Source organism: Triticum aestivum, chromosome 2A, assembly GCF_018294505.1.
Source record: "Triticum aestivum cultivar Chinese Spring chromosome 2A, IWGSC CS RefSeq v2.1, whole genome shotgun sequence".
NCBI lineage: Eukaryota > Viridiplantae > Streptophyta > Magnoliopsida > Poales > Poaceae > Triticum > Triticum aestivum.
The window spans coordinates 56759395-56785654 of record NC_057797.1 but is presented as its reverse complement, the minus strand read 5'-3'; the positions used below and the strand labels follow the sequence as shown (position 1 = coordinate 56785654).

The following is a 26260-nucleotide window of genomic DNA, read 5'->3' as shown; positions in this document are numbered from 1 at the left end:
TTCAACGGTCCGCCATTTTCGGTCTGTCATCATCCATGAAATTATATTCGTAATTCCATTCCCTCGCGGTGAAGGAAGGATCACTTCCGATGGAAGCAGAATCTCCACTGCAGAAGGGGGATAAAACAGAGGAGAGAAATCACAAATCCGGGACTAAAAGGCACCCGGCGACGAGCCGACGGCACGGCGATCTCTTGTAGATCTTCCTCCGAGCAAACTAAACTGCTGATCAGACTGCACTGATGACGGCAGCCAATGATAATAACAGTAATTAATCTATCCTTTTCGTCGGCAAAAACAAAAGTAATCTATGTGTAATCAGTTGATGTTGGCTTCAGTGCTTGGCGTGTCCTGCTCGCAAAGCAAGCAGCATTTCAAGCTCGGTGTCTAGCCAGCGGCCAGCAGTGAGATCCCGGCGAGAGCGACAGCGAGCCCACGCCATTCCCGCGATTAAACCGGGGGACGGGTGGATGAAATGGACAGGTAAACCTGCCGGATTGGACGCAGGATCAGGACGGAGGAGCAAACAGCCTCCCACTAATCACGCTGCTCTGTTCACGTCGTTGGAACAAAAAGAAAGATCGCGCCGGCTGGTTCGTTCGTTCCTGCGTCCGTGCACTTGCTAGCGATTTCCCATTGGAGGGAGCGGTACGACTTCTTTCCTTTCCAAAAGCTGTGTGGTGCGTGCGACATGCGCAGCCCGCCGACCGACGGCGCGCACCAGTCCCAGTCGGAATCTCAGGAGCGGCCGCTGCCTGCTGGTTTGCAGGTAGTACCGTAGTACAAGGAGGATCGCCGCTTTGATCCGTACGGACGGTGGAGACGGGTTGGTGAGCAGCAGCATGTGGCATGGCGGAAGAAAATGGTCGCATGCTTCGGAGCGAACGACCCTGTCTATCGTATGACATGTGTATTCGTGAATCTTCAAGCGGCGAGTGTATCTGGTAATTCATCCTTACCATTAATGTAATTACTTTCCAACAGAAATTGATCCCCTTTCATATTATTTGGCAGCCCGCCGCGGGTGCTGGCTTAGTCGCCTCGGCTGCTCCATCTCATGCCACCCATGTCCGGCGAGCTCGCAATTGAACGCCCCTCACATCCCTGGTACGGCGAGGGGAAGATGAGAAGCAGGAGCCAGCAGAGAAGCTACTCCGTCGAACCAGCGGCGGGATCACGGGGAGCCATCTCCGTCGGCGGCGGAGCTCTAGGGCTGATGGTTGCCATGGAAAACGTCGTGAGTCTGCGGCTACTTATCGATGTTGGGTCAACCTGGTCTTCGGATGGTCTTCAGCATGCATATAGCGGCACAGCTTGCATGCAACGGTAGTAGTAGTTATTACTTAGCTATGAAGTGATAGAAGGTAGTAGTAGCTGCATGTCGGCAGTAGTAATTTCCTGAGCAGTAGTAGCTAAGCTTTACAACGTAAGTCATGATGTCATTTAGGCACTGGACGTCAGCACATGCGTTCTATAGTCGGTTTGTAATTCCCTATAAAAGGAGCACTACTCCATCGATGTAAGATCATTCCACTCCGATCAATTCAAATAGTATCTTTTCTCAAGTGTAGCTCCATCGCACTAGTCTGTGTGTGCGTATTAGCCTAGAGAGCCTGAGCGTACCATCACTTTGCTCTTCCACCGGTCATCTATCAGTATACTCGAGTGCTAGCGAGTAGTTCTGGGCTAACAATTGGCATCAGAGCCTCAGATTGTAGTAGCCATGGCCGGTGCAAAAGGAGTGCAGCAGCACACCATCTTGGGTGGTTCCCAATCGCGGCCATCACAGGACGGCTCCCAGTCGCCGGCTCCGGAGGAGCAGCGAGGGCGCAGCCGGTCCAGGCGCGGCCATCGCGGTGAGGTCGTGGTTAGGGAGATCGTGCGCGCGACCGCAGTCAGCGGTAGCGTACCCATCACCTTCCCGATGCTCACACGCTCGAACTACAACGAGTGGGCGTTGATCATGGAGTGCAACCTCCATGCGGCGAGCCTCTGGGCTCCCATGGAGGACGACCTGGTCGAGAGAAAGGAGGACAGGAAAGCCGTGGCGGCCCTCATGCGCGCCACGCCGCCGGAGATGCACGGCATGCTCGCGGCGAAGGCAAGCGCCAAGGAGGCGTGGGGAGCCATCCGTACCCAGCGCCTCGGCAGCAATCGCGTGCGCGAGGCGAACGCGCAAAAGCTGCGGGCGGACTTCGAGAACATCGCCTTCAAGGAGGGCGAGCTCGTCGACGACTTCGCCATGCGGATCTCCAGCGTTGCGTCACAACTCCGAGCGCTTGGTGACACCATGGACGATGTGAGAGTCGTGCGGAAATTTCTCCGCGTTGTGCCACCTCGCTTCGCTCAGGTAGCGGTCTCCATCGAGACCTTGCTTGACCTGAGTGAGCTCTCCATCAAGGAGCTCACGGGCCGGTTGCGGGTGGTCGAGGACCGCCTTGACGACGTCCGCGAGAGCTTTGGCGGCGGACAACTCCTATTCTCAAAGAAGTGGGAGGTGAGGAAGCATCAAGGACGTGGTGGCGGTGCCCAGAGCAGCGGAGGCGGCACCGGCAGAGGCGGCGGTTGCACCCAGGGCGGAGCCGGACGAGGTGCCGGCAACGACGACCGGGACAAGTGTCAATATTGCAACATCAAGGGCCACTGGGCCTGTGAGTGCCGCAAGAGGATGGCTGACGAGGATGCCGCGGCCGCGGCGAACCTCGTCGAGGCTGAAGAGGACGGTGGGCCAGCAATGATGATGGCTTGCGTCGAGACCATGCAGGAGGGCGCAGCGCCTCCGGCGGCCATGGTCCCGACAAGCATCGAAGCCATGCAGGAGGGCGCAACACCTCCGGCGACCATGGTGCCGGCAACCGTTAAGTCCGTGCGGGAGGCATGGAGCTCTTCAAGTAATCCCCTCCCGACATCGTAGCACTCTCCCCGGCAACAATGTTCTCGGGAGACTACGATTGGGAGGAGATGAAGACCCGGGTGTGGGGGAGCCACGCCCCGGCAACCACGTCCCATGCGACGTTGGTCAAGCCCGTGCAAGTTCGCACGACAAAGGCGTACCCGACATCCTCGGGACCCGACAAGCCCGTGTCAGGAGGCACGACAACGACGCATCTAGTGGGCCACGTCCCGACCATGATGCTGGCAACCAGTGAGCCCGTGCAAGAGGCACGACACTCTAAGGTCGGCCACACCCCGACAACCAGGTTCTCGGGGTTCTGCAAGCCCATGTGGGCGACACGGCACTCTTCGACAAGCCTCAACTGGGAGGCAATGAAGAGACGGTCATGGGGCGGCAAGGCCTCGACCGAGACTATGGCGACCATTAAGTCCATGCAGGAGGCACAACGCTCTATGGTTGGCCACGCCGCAACCCAGACGCGCTCGGGGTCCATCGAGTCCGTGCGGGAGGCACGACTCACAACTATTAGGGGAGACCCAACAAGCAAGTCTGATGGGAAGAGCGACAAGGAATCCACTACCTTGGGAGAAGCCACACCGGGTAGTGCGATGTCCGATAAGTCATCCCCGGGAAGGGAGTTCCCGGGTATCATGACGTCTGACACGTCGACCCAGGAAGGGAGTTCCTCGGTAGTGTGATGTCAGGAACTACGACTCCAGCAACACTGACGCCTACAAGCGAGGTGCTTTGTGGGCAGTTCATGTTCCTGCCAACAGCGCGGTCAGACTTGTTCGATGCCGACAACAACGTTGGCACTCCACACAGGTTCCGACGCCTAGGGGGGTGTTCTCGGCGAGCCTGCGGGACGATCGCAGCACTGCGAGATCAAAAAGGACGAGCACGGCGTACGGGCTACTCAAACTACGAGAAGACGGACATCCCAAAGAAGACACTTGGTCGCGTTTGGTTCCAGGAACCACGCGAGAAGATCGGGATCATGGAAACAAGCTCCTTCGACAAAGTAATGTAATTACTTTCCAACAGAAATTGATCCCCTTTCATATTATTTGGCAGCCCGCCGCGGGTGCTGGCTTAGTCGCCTCGGCTGCTCCATCTCATGCCACCCATGTCCGGCGAGCTCGCAGTTGAACGACCCTCACATCCCTGGTACGGCGAGGGGAAGATGAGAAGCAGGAGCCAGCAGAGAAGCTACTCCGTCGAGCCAGCGACGGGATCACGGGGAGCCATCTCCGGCGGCGGCGGAGCTCTAGGGCTGATGGTTGCCATGGAAAACGTCGTGAGTCTGCGGCTACTTCTCGATGTTGGGTCAACCTGGTCTTCGGATGGTCTTCAGCATGCATATAGCGGCACAGCTTGCATGCAACGGTAGTAGTAGTTATTACTTAGCTATGAAGTGATAGAAGGTAGTAGTAGCTGCATGTCGGCAGTAGTAATTTCCTGAGCAGTACAGGAGGCGTGGCTTAGTAGCTAAGCTTTACAGCATAAGTCATGATGTCATTTAGGCACTGGACCTCAGCACATGCGTTCTATAGTCGGTTTGTAATCCCCTATAAAAGGAGCACTACTCCATCAATGTAAGATCATTCCACTCCGATCAATTCAAGTAGTATCTTTTCTCAAGTGTAGCTCCATCGGTGCATGCTTCACTAGTCTGTGTGTGCGTACTAGCCTAGAGAGCCTGAGCGTACCATCACTTTGCTCTTCCACCGGTCATCTATCAGTATACTCGAGTGCTAGCGAGTAGTTTTGGGCTAACACTCGATGGGTGCGACGCAGAAGGAGACGCCGGGGCGGAGAATGGCAGGGATGGAGGAGTTGATGGGGACGGTGCCAGCGGTTGGACATGATCTGCCTGCTGTTCGCGCTTCGGCGCTTGTGCTAGCACTGCTGGACGGAAGAGAAAGAGAGTGGAGAGAGAGGCCAGAGGTGGACGAAAGGAGATGTGCTTTGAGATTCGTTTTTCCAGGTGTTATCATCGCGAGAGGGTCTCACGACGCAGAACGTGCGACCTGGGTCGCATAAGATTTTTTTTTCTGGCGGGGCATGGCAACGCACAATCAAGCCCATCACTCACTCCGCACCGCAGCTCCAACTGACCATTCACGGATTGGAGTAGCAGCGACGGTCCGACGTGGTTAGCGCAAAGCGGGGCATGGCCGCATGGATGGGTCAGCTGCTTTGCGGCCATTGCTATGCTGGCACGACCTCCTCGGGTGGAACGTGCGCCGCGCGCGCGAGCAGAGCGCGCACGCACGCACGCCACCGTCTGGCGACGATGGGCGCACGCGGCCGCGGCACATAGGTTCGCGCGCGCTGTGGACAACCGGGCTTCACTTCCCCGCAGTCTCCTCCATGTCCATGCCCGAGCACGAGCACGGTTACTCCCCCGCAGTCTCCTCCCCGTCCTCCGCCTCGGCGCCCTCATCCTCGTCCCTCCTCCCGGACTTCCCCGGCGGTGGCAGCTGGTTCGCGTCCACGGCCTCCCCGCCGACGGGATCGCTCGCCTGCGACTCCGTCGCGCCGTCCACACCCGTGGGCGCCGCGACGAACAAGAGGCGGGTGGGCCTGGGGCCCAACGCAGCGGTCGCCGGGCGGGTCGGGAAGCGTCGGGCGAGGCCGTCGAAGCGCGCGCCGACCACGTACATCAGCACCGACGCCGTCAACTTCCGACTCATGGTGCAGCACGTCACGGGCGCCCAGGCCGAGCCCACGGCAGACGGCGCACTCCTGCCCGCGTCGTTCGACGCGTCCTCCGCCTCGGCGCTGCTGGGCGGCCTCCCTTTCGACGGCGCGTTCGGGGACGCGCTGCGGCTGCCGTCGGACGTCGACGCGGAGGCGCTCCATCGCCACCACCACCAGCAGCAGCACGCGTGCTACCCGACGCTGGACTCGTGGAGCGTCATGTGCGAGAGCAGTCAGCTATAACTTCGCCTAGACGACAGAAGAACACCAACACAAACTCAACATCACACCATTATCTCAGACAAGACTAGCTAGGACTAAAGTAAGCATTGCACGACGAATCAGGGACTGTCTGGATGGTTACCAAAGGTGCACCTTGCCAATATTTTGGTCATGACTAAAACATTGGCCTTTGTTTGGATGAAGGGCTTCCTTACCAACTCTGGTAATTTTTTCTAGTCAAAGTTGTCCAATCCATCGGCAAGCAAAACCTCAACCAAAATTTGACAATTGGGCAGTCCTAGGCACAAAACAAAGAGACCTTAGGGCACGGATAATGCCAAAAACAGATCCATGCACTCTCCAAACCTCTCTGGCAACAGGACAGAGGAAAAAGAACAATGTTGTAGAGATTCAATTCGATCACAAAAGGAGGAAGAGAGATTTTCAATTTTTCATACCATTTTTTTCTCTTCACGTCACCCCTCTAGTTATGTCGATGGGTGATCTCGATATCAGTGATCAGAGGGCTCACATCTTAGAGAATCGGCAAGGCGTCGAACACATCAAATCTTTAGATATGGAGGCTTTGCTTATCCAGGTTCAGGCCAGTGAGAAGGTATAATACCCTATGTCATGCGTGTGTTCTTGCTGAAATGTATGTGCATGTTATAAGATTGTTCCTCCCTTCTTGGCTCTGGTTCCTCCTTTATACTCTATCAGGGGAAATCACACGAGCCACTCATTTTTTCCCAAACCGATCTCCTGACCTACATGCGCAAATGATGCGCGCATCAGGCAGGGTTTGGTAGCGTAATCCTATAGTGACGTGTTGTTGGACATCTACCTGCCCTGCTGACAAGGGAGGGGAGCCGCACAGAAGCGCGGCCAGAGTTAAAGAGGGCATTCTCCTATCACATCATGACAATTAACAAGAAACATCCCACAACGTACAGGACATGTGCGCCCGCGCGTGCCTCTTTGTCATCGACATTGCCTACAACATAAGCTACTCTAGAGACGTCAGGCCTCCCCTTTGTGTACCATTGACCATGAGGCTCCAAGGACGCCCCTGCTAGACCAGAACACTGGCCAACGGGTCTTCCCGAGAAGGCGTGCAATCCTGCGGGAGCGCCTGAGCGCAACCCTCGGGGTCTGTCGCGTCCCTGCGATGCCTATGTATAGGACGCTATTGTCCTTCAAATACACAAGGTTCAGTTGTAGTCTTTTTGAAGTAAGAGTATTGACCCTGCTTGGAGCACAAGAATTGAACTTTATCACTTGTTGTGATTAGATTATAGTGCGTGAAACTTGGTTGCGATCCCAAGCAAAGCGAAAAACCAAAGTTTAAAATATTTGGTGGTTCTTGCGAACACCAAAATAAAGAGCAAGAGTAAAATAAAAGAGCGCGAGATGTAAGTAACGATTGTTGGAATCGATAGGACTAAAGTGCTCTTAGAGAGTTCGGATTTCCCACTAGTATGTGTCTAACACGCCGATGCCTATGCATATTTTAATTTGAATTTCTAAGCAACTTAATATGTTTTTATAAGTGGGTGAAGCCAAGTACAGATAAGTGCATACATGCATCAGCCCGTTATCCTATACGCCACTATCATTCATCCTCACTCCGGTTACCGAATGTTAATTAAAGTTTTCCCCTGAACGCAGCTAAGGCGGTCTACGTTTATCCCCTATTGCAATGACCCGGGAAGGACAGACATAAGCACTGCCACTACCAACCTCTGCATCCCATCTTCACACCAATAGTAATCACCTTCCATCCAAAGGAGGTATATGTTGGATGGTCGACTTCACCGAACATCAAGAAGATCATTGACATCAACATATAAAGAGGATATCAAATCCTATTATCATTCAATTGTAAACATACACAAAGGCGTAAACATCGCGCAGTGAATCATCATGTACCTGGCGATAACGTCTCAGCAATACAAAAGTGAATCCACATCGACAAATGTACGTATTGCAAAGAGATGGAGATGGTATGGTGATGACAAATATGGGTGGTGATGATGTCCTCTTGATGCAGTGATGCGACGATGGAGTCCTTGAATCGATCCCCCCTCCAGAATCCTTCTAGGCTCTAGGGTTCTTCGTTTTGGTGGTGGATAGGAGTCTCTGATCTCCGATTCGTCCACACGGTGGGTGAACTAGTTGACCGAGCGGAGGCGGCGGCAGGCGGTACGACCAATGGTATGAGTGTTGTCTTGTGCTTAGGATGCTCCTGGGTGATCCATTTCTTCTCCCAGATACTCCCTCCGGTCCTTTTTAGTCTGTATATAAGTTTTGTCCTAAGTCAGAGTATTTCAACTTTGACCAAACTTATAGAAAAGAGGTATCAAGATTCACAATGCCAAATCAATATTGTTAGATTCATCATGAAAGGAAGTTTCATAGTGTACATATTTGGTGTTGTAGATATCAAATTTTTTAAATATAAATTTGATCAGACTTTGCAAAATTTGACTTGATACAAATCTAATATGTGGAGTAAAAAGGACCGGAGGGAGTATTTTATTCTTTTATGGCAATGTTATATCACATTAGTTGGCGTGATTCTACCATCATAAATTTTCTTTCTTTTCTTAAATTCCAACACACTTCCGTACGTGACAACCTGGCCAAAACATATAAAAGGGCTGCACGAACGCGGTAAAATACGAATAATCCTATGGATAGAAAACAAAATAAGAGATGTAAAGCATCACAAAAATTGGACTCATCAACTTCCCAAACTTAGAAGTTTTCTCGTGCCCAAGCATATGTCGTAGCTTATAAGTATGAGATCGTCTTGTTCATTAGGTGGGGATAAAATAAATGCATGAGTCCATCACTTGAGTCGTAGCTTATAAGAACGAAATTTGGAACTATTAGCATGTACCTTGAGTCGGCAGGCGTGATCCTGGATCGAGCGTGGATGAGGAACGGGGACGTAGTTGGGATCTGCGAGGAACTTCTTCCTGGTGGTGGGGGGTGGGGGGGGGGGCGACGGTGATGCGAGCTCCTATGGAGGACTTCCCGCGTGCCTGGGTTTCTCCTGTTGTGATCTCTCTGACGTCTCATGGATAATGAAGCTGCGAAAGACACAATGGTCCATAGTGGTTGGGGTGATCTTGACAAAGTCAAGATGGTCATCAATGATGACAAGCTTTATCGATTCGATGGGGATTTCTTTGAGCTCCTGGTTCACCTCCTCTTCCTCCACCTCATCCTCATCGAGGGTCACCTCCTCTGGTTCCTCCCACGACAAAGAATCGTCACTCTTCTTGTTTTGCACCCTCTCACTCTTTGAGCCACAAGGGGAATTGTGGCCTTCGAGTTCACGGTCCTCCTCCTCATTGGAAGAGGTTTGCCTCTCATCCCATGAATGTGCCATGGCTTCACTACCGGATTCGCCACCTATGCCGACGGCCATGGGCCGTCGGCATAGGCTGATTGGCGTCGGCTTAGATCTATGCTGACGGCGGCCGTCGGCATACCCCTTGTTGGGGAACGTAGCAGAAATTCAAAATTTTCCTACGTGTCACCAAGATCTATCTATGGAGAAACCAGCAACGAGGGGAAGGAGAGTGCATCTACATACCCTTGTAGATCGCTAAGCGGAAGCGTTCAAGTGAACGGGGTTGATGAAGTTGTACTCGTCGTGATTCAAATCACCGATGATCAAGTGCCGAACGCACGGCACCTCCGCGTTCAACACACGTACAGCCCGATGACGTCTCCCATGCCTTGATCCAGCAAGGAGAGAGGGAGAGGTTGATGAAGATTCAGCAACACGACGGCGTGGTGGTGAATGCAGGGCGTCACAGTAGCAGGGCTTCGCCTATACTACGAGAGAGAGACGTAACGGGGAGAGGGGAAAGCACCAAAGGCCGAGGTATGAAATCCCTCCTCTACCCCACTATATATAGGAGGGCCAAGGGGAGGTGGTGCGCAGCCTAGGAGATCCAATCTCCTAGGTGCGGCGGCCAGGGGAGGTTTCCCTCCCCCCAAAGGCACTTAGGGGTGCCTTCCACTAGTGGGACTCCTCCCCATGGAAACCCTAGGCGCATGGGCCTATAGGGGCTGGTGCCCTAGGCGCATGGGCCTATAGGGGCTGGTGCCCTTGGCCCATATAGGCCAAGGCGCACTCCCTACAGCCCATGTGCCCCCCCGGGACAGGTGGCCCCACCCAGTGGGCCCCCGGGACCCCTCCGGTGGTCCCGGTACAATACCGATAACCCCGAAACTTGTCCCGGTGGCCGAAACAGCACTTCCTATATATAATTCTTTACTTCCGGACCATTCCGAAACTCCTCGTGACGTCCGGGATCTCATCCGGGACTCCGAACAATATTCGGGTTACTGCATACACATATCTTCATAACCCTAGCGTCACCGAACCTTAAGTGTGTAGACCCTACGGGTTCGGGAGACATGCAGACATGACCGAGATGTTCTCCGGTCAATAACCAACAGCGGGATCTGGATACCCATGATGGCTCCCACATGTTCCACGATGATCTCATCGGATGAACCACGATGTCAAGGACTTAATCAATCCCGTATTCAATTCCCTTTGTCTATCGGTATGTTACTTGCCCGAGATTCGATCGTCGGTATCCAATACCTTGTTCAATCTCGTTACCGGCAAGTCACTTTACTCGTTCCGTAACACATCATCTCGTGATCAACTCCTTGGTCACATTGCGCATATGATGATGTCCTACCGAGTGGGCCCAGAGATACCTCTCCGTTTACACGGAGTGACAAATCCCAGTCTCGATCCGCATAAAACAATAGATACTTTCGGAGATACCTGTAGTGCACCTTTATAGTCACCCAGTTACGTTGTGACGTCTGATACACCCAAAGCACTCCTACGGTATCCAGGAGTTACACGCTCTCATGGTCGAAGGAAGAGATACTTGACATTGGCAAAGCTCTAGCAAATGAACTACACGATCTTTGTGCTAGGCTTAGGATTGGGTCTTGTCCATCACATCATTCTCCTAATGATGTGATCCCGTTATCAACGACATCCAATGTCCATGGTTAGGAAACCGTAACCATCTATTGATCAACGAGCTAGTCAACTAGAGGCTTACTAGGGGCATGGTGTTGTCTATGTATTCACACGTGTATTACGATTTCCGGATAATACAGTTATAGCATGAATAAAAGACTATTATCATGAACAAAGAAATATAATAATAACACTTTTATTATTGCCTCTAGGGCATATTTCCAACAGTCTCCCACTTGCACTAGAGTCAATAATCTAGTTCACATCGCCATGTGATCAACACTCACAGGTCACATCGCCATGTGACTAATACCCAAGAGTTTACTAGAGTCAGTAGTCTAGTTCACATCACTATGTGATTAACACTCAATGAGTTTTATGTTTGATCATGTTGCTTGTGAGAGAGGTTTTAGTCAACGGGTCTGAACCTTTCAGATCCGTGTGTGCTTTACAAATCTCTATGTCATCTCCTAGATGCAGCTACCACGCTCTATTTGGAGCTATTCCAAATAACTGTTCTACTTGGAGCTATTCTAAATTGTTTCTCCATTATACGTATCCGGTATCTCTACTCAAAGCTATCCGGATAGGTGTCAAGCTTGCATCGACGTAACCCTTTACGACGAACTCTTTTTACCACCTCCATAACCGAGAAAAATTCCTTAGTCAGCTAGTTACTAAGGATAACTTTGACCGCTGTCCTATGATCCATTTTTGGATCACTCTTGTACCCCTTGACTGACTCATGGCAAGGCACACTTCAGGTGCGGTACACAGCATAGCATACTGTAGAGCCTACGTCTTAAGCATAGGGGACGACCTTCGTCCTCTTTCTCTATTCTGCCATGGTCGAGCTTTAAGTCTTAACTTCATACCTTACAACTCAGTCAAGAACTCCTTCTTTGACCGATCCATCTTGAACACCTTCAAGATCATGTCATGGTATGTGCTCATTTTGAAAGTACTATTAAGCGTTTTGATCTATCCTTATAGATCTTGATGCTCAATGTTCAAGCAGCTCAATCCAGGCTTTCCATTGAAAAACACTTTCCAAATAACCCTATATGCTTTCCAGAAATTCTACATCATTTCTGATCTATGATATGTCGACAACATATATTCATCAGAAATTCTATAGTGCTCCCACTCACTTCTTTGGAAATACAAGTTTCTCATAAACTTTGTATAAACCCAAAATCTTTGATCATCTCATCAAAGCATACATTCCAACTCCGAGATGCTTACTCCAGTCCTCAGAAGGATAGCTGGAGCTTTGCATACTTATTAGCATCTTTCAGGATTGACGAAACCTTCCGGTTGTATCACATACAACCTTTCCTCAAGAAAATAGTCGAGGAAACAATGTTTTGACCTCCTATCTGCAAGATTTCATAAATAATGCAGTAATCACTAATATAATTCCAACAGACTCTTAGCATCGCTACGAGTGAGAAAGTCTCACCGTAGTCAACTCCTTGAACTTGTCGGAAAACATCTTAACGACAAGTCGAGCTTTCTTAACGGTGATACTTACCATCATTGTCCGTCTTCCTTTTAAAATCCATATGTACCTAACAGCCTTACGACCATCAAGTAGTTCTTCCAAAGTCTACACTTTGTTTTCATACATGGATCCTCTCTCGGATTATATGGCCTCAAGCCATTTATCGGAATCCGGGCCCACCATCGCTTCTCCATAGCTCGTAGGTTCATTGTTGTCCAGCAACATGACTTCCAAGACAGGGTTACGTACCACTCTGAAGTAGTACGCATCCTTGTCATCCTACGATGTTTGGTAGTGACTTGATCTGAAGTCTCATGATCAATATCATAAGCTTCCACTTCAATTGGTGTAGGTGCCACAGGAACAACTCTTTGTGCCCTGCTATACACTAGTTGAAGTAACGGTTCAATAACCTCATCAAGTCTCCACCATCCTCCCACTCAATTCTTTCGAGAGAAACTTTTCCTCGAGAAAGGACCCGATTCAAGAAACAATCCATATTGCTTTCGGATCTGAATTAGGAGGTATACCCAACTGTTTTTGGGTTGTCCTATGAAGATGCATTTATCCGCTTTGGGTTCGAGCTTATCGGCCTGAAACTTTTCCACATAAGCGTCGCAGCCCCAAACTTTTAAGAAATGACTGCTTAGGTTTCTCTAAACCATAGTTCATACGGTGTCATCTCATCGGAATTACGTGGTGCCCTATTTAAAGTGAATGTGGTTGTCTCTAATGCCTAACCCATAAACTATTGTGGTAATTTGATAAGAGACATCATGGTATGCATCATATCCAATAGGGTGCAGTTATGATGTTCGGACACACCATCACACTATGGTGTTCCAGGTTGTATCAGTTGTGAAACAATTTCCACAATGTCTTAATTCTGTGCCAAACTCGTAATTCAGATATTCATCTCTATGATCATATCATAGATGTTTTTTATCCTCTTATCATGACGATCTTCCAACTTCACCCTGAAATTACTTGAACCTTTCAATAATTCAGACTCGTGATTCATCAAGTAAATATACTTAACATCTACTCAAATCATCTGTGAAGTAAGAACATAACGATATCCACTACATGCCTCAGCACTCATTGGATTGCACACATCAAAATGTATTACTTCCAACAAGTTGCTTTCTAGTTCCATTTTACTGAAACCGAGGCTTTTCAGTCATCTTGTCCATGTGGTATGATTTGCATATCTCAAGTGATTCAAAATCAAGTGAGTCTAAACGATCCATCTGCATGGAGTTTCTTCATGCATATATACCAACAGACATGGTTCGCATGTCCCAATCTTTTCAAAAATGAGTGAGTCCAAAGATCCATCAACATGGAGTTTCTTCATGCGTTTCATACCAATATGACTTACATGGCAGTGCCACAAGCAAGTGGTACTATCATTACTATCTTATATCTTTTTGGCATGAAAATGTGTATCACTACTATCGAGATTCAATAAACCATTCCTCTAGGTGCAAGACCACTGAAGGTATTATTCAAATAAATAGAGTAACCATTATTCTCCTTAAATGAATAATCGTATTGCAACAGACATAATCCAATCATGTCTATGCTCAACGCAAACACCAAATGACAATTATTCAGGTTTAATACTAATCTTGATGGTAGAGGGAGCGTGCGATGTTTGATCACATCAAACTTGGAAACACTTCCAACATATATCGTCAGCTCACCTTTAGATAGTCTCCGTTTATTCTGTAGCTTTTATTTCGAGTTACTAACACTTAGCAACTGAACCAGTATCTAATACCCTGGTGCTACTAGGAGTACTAGTAAAGTACACATCAACATAATGTATATCCAATATACTTCTATCGACCTTGCCAGCCTTCTCATCTACCAAGTACCTAGGGTAATTCTGCTCCGGTGGCTGTTCCCCTTATTACAGAAGCACTCAGTCTCGGGTTTGGGTTCAACCTTGGGTTTCTTCACTAGAGCAGCAGCTGAATTGCTGTTTCATGAAGTATCCCTTCTTGCCCTTGCCCTTCTTGAAACTAGTGGTTTCGCCAACCATCAACAATTGATGCTCCTTCTTGATTTCTACTTTCGTGGTGTCAAACATCGCGAATATCTCAAGGATCATCATATATGTCCCTGATATATTATAGTTCATCACGAAGCTCTAGCAGCTTGGTGGTAATGACTTCGGAGAAACTATCACTATTTCATCTGGAAGATCAACTCCCACTTGATTCAAGTGATTGTTGTACTCAGACAATCTGAGCACAAGCTCAACAATTGAGATTCTCTCCTTAGTTTGCAGGCTAAGAAAATCGTCGGAGGTCTCATACCTCTTGACGTGGGCACAAGCCTGAAATCCCAATTTCAGCCCTCAAAACATCTCATATGTTTCGCGATGTTTCCAAAACATCTTTGGTGCCTCAACTCTAAACCGTTTAACTGAACTATCACGTAGTTATCAAAATGTGTATGTCAGATGTTCGCAACATCCACAGACAACGTTCGAGGTTCAGCACACTGAGCGGTGCATTAAGGACATAAGCCTTCTATGAAGCAATGAGGACAAACCTCAGTTTACGGACCTAGTCCGCATAATTGCTACTACCAACTTTCAACTAAATTTTCTCTAGGAACATATCTAAACAGTAGAACTATAGCGTGAGCTACGACATAATTTGCAAAAAAAAACTTTTGACTATGTTCAGGATAATTAAGTTCATCTTATGAACTCCCACTCAGATAGACATCCCTCTAGTCATCTAAGTGATTACATGATCCGAGTCAACTAGGCCGTGTCCGATTAACACGTGAGATGGGCTAGTCAACGTCGGTGAACATCTTCATGTTGATCGTATCTTCTATATGACTCATGCTCGACCTTTCGGTCTTCTGTGTTCCGAGGCCATGTCTTCACATGCTAGGCTCGTCAAGTTAACCCTAAGTGTTTTTTGCATGTGTAAAACTTCTTACACCCGTTGTATGTGAACGTAAGAATCTATCACACCCGATTAACACGTGGTGCTTCGAAACGACGAACTGTAGCAACGGTGCACAGTTAGGGGAGAACACTTCTTGAAATTTTAATGAGGGATCATCTTATTTACTACCATCGTTCTAAGCAAATAAGATGTATAAACATGATAAACATCATATGCAATCAAATAATAGTGACATGATATGGCCAATATCATGTAGCTCCTTTGATCTCCATCTTGGGGCTCCATGATCATCTATTACAAGAACATGATCAATCTCATACATTACATATATCATTCATCACATCCTTTTGGCCATATCACATCACATAGCATACCCTGCAAAAACAAGTTAGACGTCCTCTAATTGTTGTTTGCATGTTTTACGTGGCTGCTATGGGTTTCTAGCAAGAACGTTTCTTACCTACGCAAAACCACAACGTGATATGCCAATTGCTATTTACCCTTCATAAGGACCCTTTTCATCGAATCTGATCCGACTAAAGTAGGAGAGACAGACACCCGCTAGCCACCTTATGCAACTAGTGCATGTTTGTCGGTGGAACCGGTCTCACGTAAGAATACATGTAAGGTTGGTCCGGGCCGCTTCATCCCACGATGCCGCCGAATCAAGATAAGACTAGTAACGGCAAGCATATTGAACAAAATCAACGCCCACAACTACTTTGTGTTCTACTCGTGCATAGAATCTACGCAATAGACCTAGCTCATGATGCCACTGATGGGGAACGTAGCAGAAATTCAAAATTTTCCTACGTGTCACCAAGATCTATCTATGGAGAAACCAGCAACGAGGGGAAGGAGAGTGCATCTACATACCCTTGTAGATCGCTAAGCGGAAGCGTTCAAGTGAACGGGGTTGATGAAGTCGTACTCGTCGTGATTCAAATCACCGATGATCAAGTGCCGAACGCACGGCACCTCTGCGTTCAACACACGTACAGCCCGATGACGTCTCCCATGCCTTGATCCAGCAAGGAGAGAGGGAGAGGTTGATGAAGATTCAGCAACACGACGGCGTGGTGGTGAATGCAGGGCGTCACAGTAGCAGGGCTTCGCCTATACTACGAGAGAGAGACGTAACGGGGAGAGGGGAAAGCACCAAAGGCTGAGGTATGAAATCCCTCCTCTCCCCCACTATATATAGGAGGGCCAAGGGGAGGTGGTGCGCAGCCTAGGAGATCCAATCTCCTAGGTGCGGCGGCCAGGGGAGGTTTCCCTCCCCCCAAAGGCACTTAGGGGTGCCTTCCACTAGTGGGACTCCTCCCCATGGAAACCCTAGGCGCATGGGCCTATAGGGGCTGGTGCCCTTGGCCCATATAGGCCAAGGCGCACTCCCTACAGCCCATGTGGCCCCCCGGGACAGGTGTCCCCACCCGGTGGGCCCCCGGGACCCCTCCGGTGGTCCCGGTACAATACCGATAACCCCGAAACTTGTCCCGATGGCCGAAACAGCACTTCCTATATATAATTCTTTACTTCCGGACCATTCCGGAACTCCTCGTGACGTTCGGGATCTCATCCGGGACTCCGAACAATATTCGGGTTACTGCATACACATATCTTCATAACCCTAGCGTCACCGAACCTTAAGTGTGTAGACCCTACGGGTTCGGGAGACATGCAGACATGACCGAGATGTTCTCCGGTCAATAACCAACAGCGGGATCTGGATACCCATGATGGCTCCCACATGTTCCACGATGATCTCATCGGATGAACCACGATGTCAAGGACTTAATCAATCCCGTATTCAATTCCCTTTGTCTATCGGTATGTTACTTGCCCGAGATTCGATCGTCGGTATCCAATACCTTGTTCAATCTCGTTACCGGCAAGTCACTTTACTCGTTCCGTAACACATCATCTCATGATCAACTCCTTGGTCACATTGCGCATATGATGATGTCCTACCGAGTGGGCCCAGAGATACCTCTCCGTTTACACGGAGTGACAAATCCCAGTCTCGATCCGCATAAAACAATAGATACTTTCGGAGATACCTGTAGTGCACCTTTATAGTCACCCAGTTACGTTGTGACGTTTGATACACCCAAAGCACTCCTACGGTATCCAGGAGTTACACGCTCTCATGGTCGAAGGAAGAGATACTTGACATTGGCAAAGCTCTAGCAAATGAACTACACGATCTTTGTGCTAGGCTTAGGATTGGGTCTTGTCCATCACATCATTCTCCTAATGATGTGATCCCGTTATCAACGACATCCAATGTCCATGGTTAGGAAACCGTAACCATCTGTTGATCAACGAGCTAGTCAACTAGAGGCTTACTAGGGACATGGTGTTGTCTATGTATTCACACGTGTATTACGATTTCCGAATAATACAGTTATAGCATGAATAAAAGACTATTATCATGAACAAAGAAATATAATAATAACACTTTTATTATTGCCTCTAGGGCATATTTCCAACAGTCTCCCACTTGCACTAGAGTCAATAATCTAGTTCACATCGCCATGTGATCAACACTCACAGGTCACATCGCCATGTGACTAATACCCAAGAGTTTACTAGAGTCAGTAGTCTAGTTCACATCACTATGTGATTAACACTCAATGAGTTTTATGTTTGATCATGTTGCTTGTGAGAGAGGTTTTAGTCAACGGGTCTGAACCTTTCAGATCCGTGTGTGCTTTACAAATCTCTATGTCATCTCCTAGATGCAGCTACCACGCTCTATTTGGAGCTATTCCAAATAATTGTTCTACTTGGAGCTATTCTAAATTGTTTCTCCATTATACGTATCCGGTATCTCTACTCAGAGCTATCCGGATAGGTGTCAAGCTTGCATCGATGTAACCCTTTACGACGAACTCTTTTTACCACCTCCATAACCGAGAAAAATTCCTTAGTCCGCTAGTTACTAAGGATAACTTTGACCGCTGTCCTATGATCCATTTTTGGATCATTCTTGTACCCCTTGACTGACTCATGGCAAGGCACACTTCAGGTGCGGTACACAGCATAGCATACTGTAGAGCCTACGTCTTAAGCATAGGGGACGACCTTCGTCCTCTTTCTCTATTCTGCCCTGGTCGAGCTTTAAGTCTCAACTTCATACCTTACAACTCAGTCAAGAACTCCTTCTTTGACCGATCCATCTTGAACACCTTCAAGATCATGTCATGGTATGTGCTCATTTTGAAAGTACTATTAAGCGTTTTGATCTATCCTTATAGATCTTGATGCTCAATGTTCAAGCAGCTCAATCCAGGCTTTCCATTGAAAAATACTTTCCAAATAACCCTATATGCTTTCCAGAACTTCTACATCATTTCTGATCTATGATATGTCGACAACATATATTCATCAGAAATTCTATAGTGCTCCCACTCACTTCTTTGGAAATACAAGTTTCTCATAAACTTTGTATAAACCCAAAATCTTTGATCATCTCATCAAAGCATACATTCCAACTCCGAGATGCTTACTCCAGTCCTCAGAAGGCCAGGGTTGGTCATGTTATGTCCCAATAATAATCCTCATGAATATACAAGTTACACAAGAAAAAACGTTGTTTGTCTGCTCATTATAGTACTAGTGTTTGGTAGAGCTCATATACAAGGGTATGAGCAATAGAACAATGTCTGGAATGGACATGCAGGAATATAACAACATAGCCCACAGCAAAGGGTACAGGGTATACAATCATAACATAGTTTTTCCACTAGGTACAGAGTAGGTATTTAAACTGGACACAAATAGCCCCTGTGATGATTTAGTAGATACAAAGTAGGAGTATGTAGGACTTGATCATGAGGTAATATGAAAATCAACAAAACAAAGCAAAAAGGTATTTTGGAGCATCTTGAACTCCTTGACAAATAGACCAAGTGCTAATTAAGGAACATGTGAGTGTACACATATGGTTCCTGTGATGTTGGTTGTAAGCAAAGAAGAGGAGTTGACCAATGCTAAAATGTTGAACTCCCTAAAAGAGAAAGGCATGTTCTCTGAAAGCACATACATAGTTCTAATCTAGATGCAACTGTAAGTCAAAATCGAAAGTCTAGATCAGATTGCATACATAACGATAAAACTGAATTACACACACAAAAGATTCAGATTTTTTTTGGCAACAAGGAAGCAAGCAAACTAATTGGCAAACAATGCAGCAATGTCTAGGTGATTGAGTACTAGGATCTGAAAGCAATAGCACCAAGTTAAATTCAGTCAAGCGTGTAAGTAGATTTAGACCAGCAACATACCAAGCAAAAAAATTCAGATTTCAAACATGCTAGCTAGCTGTAATTTGATGCAATCCTGATGGTACAAACATGCTAGCTAGATTAAACACCAACAATTAACACAGCCTAGCTGCAGTAACTAACAAGGCCATTATAAATTATTAGCATGCATGATCTGCAGTACTAAGAGGCTGAATCAATGCACATCACAGTAACCACAAATGGGGTCTAATACAAGAGCAGAATTTAAGCTACTCTGAATCATCATTACTTGTAAATAGGAATGATCTTTTCCATGACACAGGCACGGCAAGCACAAACAAAATCACCCATGCGCATGAAATAGAGCAAGGTACTAATATAGCAGCATAAGAGAGGGAGCTAGAGGTAGGAGACGGATTCACATGAGAGGAGGTTGTAGTCGATGGCGCACACAACCACGGTCGCCGTCACGCGGTAGAGGAGGTTGTAGCCGAGTTGAACCATGTGAGAGGCGTCGTCGTGCCGGTGGATGCCCTGGTTGTCGTCATCGTCAATGGAGGATGCCTACTGCTCCGAATCTAACAAACAAGTAAGAGCTAGTGTTGTTGATCTAGTACAGAAATTAAGCAAGCTAGTATAGGAGACACACGTGCTGCTAGTATCTACATAAAGCAATCAAGTTGCCCGTGTGTGTGTGTGCTTGAGCTAGCTTAGTATATACAGTCCATGGTTGGGCTCTAAAACTAACAGAGCATGCTAGCGTCAACAGAATCAATCACAAGGTTATTTTGTTGTTGTTGCTAGCACTGCTAGCTGTATGTGTTGATCCATCCATCCATGGACCTAACTAATGTTGATGTATCTCTAAACGAAGTGCAGCAACACAAGAAGAAGAACTAAAACTATGGAGCACATGTGTACCTATACTCATCCATGTCAAACTATACAAATAAATAAATAAATGACTTGTTCATACAAATCCCTCTAGGATTCCTTCATACAAGAGGATTTGCATCACATATTCCTCTACCTCCTCCTTGAATAGTGCGTTCAGTTGAATAGCAAATGAGTTAATGAGATGTAATGTACTATCTGTCTAGTAATGGCTGATGCTTCTATATATCCATACTTGTTGGTCTTGTTTATTAATGTACTCCCTCCGTCCATAATAATAATATAAGAGCATTTTTTGGCACTACTGTAGTTTCAAAAACGCTCTTATATTGTAGGTCAGAGGCAGTACAATCTAGTCTAGTAAATCACATATAATTTAGCATGTAGCTTACCAGTAAAGCCAAGACATCAAAGAACTTTGCTCCTCACGTGCTGATACCGCTTTCCCCATTTTCTTTTTTGCCAAAACTACTGTACTGTACATGAGGATGAATGAGTCAACCAACCGAACAAACAGGCCACAATCAATCAATATATATAAATAAAAATTACAGTAGCTAGACCCCTTGGACAAAAGCTTTCTGGACATTTTAAACAGGAAAGATAGCGATTTCGTTCTGCATTTTTTTCTTCCCAGTAAGAAAGGTAGACAGCTGGATCAGGATGAGTACACCAACAAACGGCGGAGCTACTAGTTGTCCTTATGAGGGAAGACGAGACAGAATGGAAATCAAAGTGGTTCGACCACTAACTGCCAGATTACATACAGCAAAAAAGATGAGTTTTTTTCCTCATGTAGTCTCCTCAAATTAAAACTCCATAAATTTGCTGCTAGAGTTACAGGTTTATAGTTTAGATTGATGAGGGCACCTCCGTGCTTGCACTGAACATGCCAAACAGAGCATGTGCGTGTGGTTTCGAGTTGAAGATGCCAAACAAATCTGAACCTCCTCCCCGAGGAGATGGAGGTGGAGGATTTGCAGCAGCAATAGTGAGCAGAGGAAGGAGGCGGAGGAGATGGAGGTGCTACCTGCCGAGCTGGGTCGTTGTGGCCGTGCTTGAGCTCGGCAGGCCCCGCCTCCTCGAGCAGGACAGGGCCGCCAGCTAGGTGCATCCCTCGTCCTTTGCCTCCTCAAGCAGGTAGGACGGCGCCCTCCTGCCGTCGTCGCCGTCCAGACCGCTCCAAGGTGACCCGCAACAAGGGAAGGAAAGGAGAAGGTGAGGTGGGGGTGGATTCGGGCGAGGAAAGAGGGGAAGGACGTACCTGCGCCACGTCGGTAACGGATCCATCGAGCTCTGGCCTCGCCATCACCGGATGTGCCTGATCCCGGCGATGTTAGGGGTGGCGGCCAAAACCCTAGCTAGCCACGAGGACGGTGGAAGGCGTGAGCGCCGATTCTGGATGGGGGGAGGTGGAGCGGACCTAGGGGAGCTCGGGGGCGTGTTGCGCGCTGGCGGAGCTCACCGGAACTGGCCGGCGTGGGTGGTGGCGGCGGCGAGGGAGAGAGATTCGTGGGGGGGAGAGGAGTCGCGAGAGACAGAGAGGTTCGGTTCGTGGGGAGAGAGAGCGAGGTAGGGTCGGGCGGGATCGTTTATCTTTTTCTTTTTTTTCTCCTTTCCTCTAGATGGATGGATGGATGGATGTGGGGTGGATAGCTAGATGGATAGATGGATGGATATGCGCCACGTCATCGATCCGTGGCACAAATGTTTCCACCAATAGGAACCAATCTCATACAATTGTGTTCTTTCTCTTTTGTTTTTCTTCTAATTTCTTCTACCATCTTGGACCGACCGACGACGATCCGTGAGGGGAGAGGAGGGCGGCGAGGAGGAGATGGTGAGGTGAGGTGGGGAGGGAATGGATCGGGGAATGGTGCGTTCGGTATGACGACTATGCGGGAAATTGCAGATCTGGATGGCGGCCACCTGAAATGATGTCCAGAAGTGGTTTTGTCAAATCATATATGATGTCTTTGCGGTATGTTTAGGCCTAGTGCAACCCAAGAAGGGACAGACCCCACCACAGGGAGGCGAATGTACCTCGGCGGCATGCCGGATCCAGCTGTTAAAATCGAACAAAAATCACACGATGCAGGAAATACTCGGGACCTGGCACGGTGTCGTCATATGGCCCTTGTAGAGTGTGGTGAAATTTTGAGCACGTTTCGCAGAAGCCTGACCGGAGGTCGCTTGTAAACTACACCATCTCTGAGGTAGTATCTGGCTAGTGAGAGAGAACGTGTCCGATTTGTGAAGGAAGTGCGTTTCCCGTTGCTCTGTTGACCTCGAAACTTCTCGTGCTCTCAAACGGGGCCATTGCATGACACGTGCCAGGACATGGCATTTCGAGCCCGCCTGCAATATTTGAGATTTACTGCATCCGTAGGGTTTCAATGTGGGAAATTGCAGATCTGCACGGCGGCCACCTGAAATGATGTCCAGAGGTGGTTTGTCAAATCATATATGATGTCTTTGAGGTATGTGTAGTCCTAGTGCAACCCAAGGAGGGGCATGCCCCACCACAGGGAGGCAAATGTACCTCGGCGGCATGTCGGATCCAGCCGTTAAAATCAAACAAAAATCACATGATGTTGGAAATACTCGTGACCTGGCATAGTGCCGTCATATGGTCCTTGTAGGGTGTGGTGAAATTTTGAGCATGTTCCGCAGAAGCCTGACTGGAGGTCGCTTGTAAACTACACCATCTCCGAGGTAGTATCTAGCTATCGAGAGAGAACGTGTCCGGTTTGTGAAGGAAGTGTGTTGCCCGTTGCTCTGTTGACCTCAAAAGTGCTCATGCTCTCAGAGGGGTCCATTGCATGACATGTGCCGGGATATGGCATTTTTCGGGCCCGCTTGCAATATTTGAGACATTTAGTGCACCCATCGGGTTTCAATGCAAGAAATTGGAGATATGCATGGCACCACACCCCCGAGCCGCGTATTGCCTCTTCGGAGCCCCGCGCTAGGTGTTTGAAGTTGCCACCACACTTTGTGGCATGTAAGAGGACCCATCACAAGATTTGGTGGCATAGCTAGCCCCTGAAGGCCACCGACCACACTCGTAGACACGCGAAGAACAAACTGTACATATGCAGATGTATCTATGGCCTATGTGGCATGCCAGCGTGGCCAGGGCCCATTGTCAGCCAATGTCACATTGTAGATATGCAGAGAAGCCCTTTGACCAATGGACTTCTCCACCTCGTTGTGATGGGGTCAGCCCATCTGAAGACTCCAGAACAAGGTCCGGGCCCTACCCCCCACAAGATTCCCTCTATATCAACCCGACGCAGATGTTTCCCCCTCCAAGTGTGGGCGGTAGCGCCGTCCGTGAAGGGGGTCACACTTCGGAGCCCCGCGCTAGGTGTTCGAAGTTGCCACCACACTTTGTGGCATGTAAGAGGACCCATCACAAGATTTGGTGGCATAGCTAGCCCCGAAGGCCACCGACCACACTCGTAGACACGCGAAGAACCATCCGTACATATGCAGATGTATCTATGGCCTATGTGGCATGCCAGCGTGGCCAGGGCCCACTGTCAGCCAATGTCACATTGTAGATATGCAGATAAGCCCTTGCGTTTTTTTATTTATGTTATATATAAACGCCTAAAATAAAATGAAAGAAAAATAGATGGTGGGGTTTTGAACCCGTGGACTGTGTAAGGGAAGGTGGACAACCACAAGAGGGATGATGATTCATGTTTAAGTACCACGCCTAATTTGTATATCATATAATGTGGACCGAAAAGTATTTTTTTATCTGTCACACAAAAAAGGGAGCATCGTGGCTCGACCATGTGACCTTGTGGTCAGCGTTAACTAAGATTACCACTAGGCCACAACAACACAACATGTCTAGATGGGATAAACATTTTTCATGTTGCTATTCCTTCTTGTTCTATGTAAGAAAATAAATTATATTCTTGTGTTTGCGACAATTAAAAAAATGTCTTACAAAAAACGGTACGCGACATTAAAAAAATAAACATCATAAAACACATTTGTGTAATTAAAACAACCATATGTTGCATTTTAAAAATGTTCAGGCATTCAAAATACTATTGGTGAAATTTTTTAAAATGTTTATACAATGTGAAAAATTGTTAGCGTTGTTTTAAAAAATGTGTCGTACAATCCAAAAAAGTTTATCCACTTATTTGAATAAAGTTTCAAAAACTTGTATTTGAGAACATGTTAATCGTATGTTTAAAAAATATTAAATGTGCTAGAAATTTAGTATGTTTTAAAAAATTATACGTATAATTAACATTGTTCCAAATACGAGTTTTGAAACTTTTTTGAAATACGTGTTAGACATTTTTGGATGGTACGGAACATTTTAAACTACATGAAATTTTTTGTACATTGCGTAAACATTTAAAAAATGTCATTAACAGTATTTCAAAATGCCTGAACATTTTTAAAATGCAACATATGTTTTTTTAATTACACAAATGTGTTTTACAATGTTTATTTTTTTTTCAGAATCACATACTTATTTTTCGTAACACAGAAACATTTTTGGCGCTTATAATACTTAAAAAAACAGATTTAAATTAATCATTTTTAAGATAAAAACAATTTAAAAGATAAAAAACAGATAATATATATGCCTACGGCAAGACCGTCAGCATAGTATTGCCATGTGGCAGTTCCTGAAAAAAAACCCAGATAAAACATATGCCGACGGCCGCCGTGAGGGCCGTCGGCATAGATTTGACAGCGTGAGGCTGCCGTCTAAGGCCGGGCCACCAGGGCCACCTATATGCCGACGGCCACACTTTACCGACGGCTGCCGTCGGCGTAGTCGAAGATATGCCGACGGCCTTTCTATGCCTACGGCTGCCGTCAGCATAGTTTGAGGTATGCCGACGGCCTTTCTATGCCTACGGCTGCCGTCGGCATAGTTTGAGGTATGCCGACGGCTTTCCCTAGGCCGTCGGCATAGCTCCGTCTATGCCGACGGCCCCGACTAAAGGCCATCGGCATAGAATAGGCCGTCGGGGTAGCCAATTATTCCGGTAGCTTCCCTACACATAAAATTTAGGAAGGTCTAATGAGATTGGTTTTGCTAGTTGTGAGGAGAATGGAGGCAAAGGAGCAGTATATCAGAGGGTTATCTCACGAGATAAGGATAATTGGAAGATATTAGGAAATAAACCAAATGAAATCAGGCAAAATGAAAATAGAATCGTGCTTTCCGTGCGCATGACGATGTTCACTTGATTTTGACAGAGTAATTGACGACCTTTGGTACGAGCAATAGCGCTCGTACATTTGGTTGTACTCCCTTGGGTACCTGCATGTTTTTGGGGACAAAAACATATTCCAAGTAAAAAAGCGAAGGACGACCTATGGTACGAGCAGTCGCGCTCGTAGTCTCGGTCATACTCTCACCGTTCCGAATTACTTGTCTTGGATTTGTCTAGATACGAATATATCTAGCACTAAAATGAGTCTAGATACATCTGTACTTAGACAAATCTAAGACAAGTAATTTAGAACGGAGGGAGTACCTCGTTTCACCTAGGGTAACAAAAAGTCTCATATTCTGACACGGCGCATGGTACGACCGGGAGTGGACGTACTAGTGGTCGTACCAGCTGGAAAACCCTTCAAATTGAACATAAGTTTATGCCAAGGTAAATAGATAAAAAATAGGTCTTAGGCAAACATGTAGAGGTGATAAGTGTTGCTTTTGTGCTTCTCCGAGGACTTGACCTTCAAAAACATTTTAGTCCCAACCTTCTTCTCTCTTTTTATAGATTTCAGAAAAAAATTCGTCTTGGAAAATTTGCTTGGTTACCAAACATTAGGATAATT

At 47.4% G+C, this 26260-nt stretch overlaps 2 protein-coding genes across 2 annotated transcripts; both read left to right on the top strand.

Moving 5' to 3' along the window:
* Positions 1-619: 619 nt before the first annotated feature.
* Positions 620-4537, top strand: LOC123187426 (uncharacterized). Its single transcript, XM_044599295.1, has 2 exons — positions 620-3917; positions 4042-4537. The coding sequence occupies exon 1, from the start codon at positions 1724-1726 to the stop codon at positions 2912-2914; it is 1191 nt and encodes a 396-aa protein (XP_044455230.1). The 5' UTR covers positions 620-1723; the 3' UTR covers positions 2915-3917; positions 4042-4537.
* A 224-nt stretch (positions 4538-4761) lies between these two features.
* LOC123187427 (uncharacterized) lies at positions 4762-6343 on the top strand. The gene has a single exon (XM_044599296.1). It carries the CDS (start codon positions 5078-5080, stop codon positions 5840-5842), a length of 765 nt encoding a protein of 254 aa, XP_044455231.1. The 5' UTR covers positions 4762-5077; the 3' UTR covers positions 5843-6343.
* The last annotated feature ends 19917 nt before the right edge of the window (positions 6344-26260 follow it).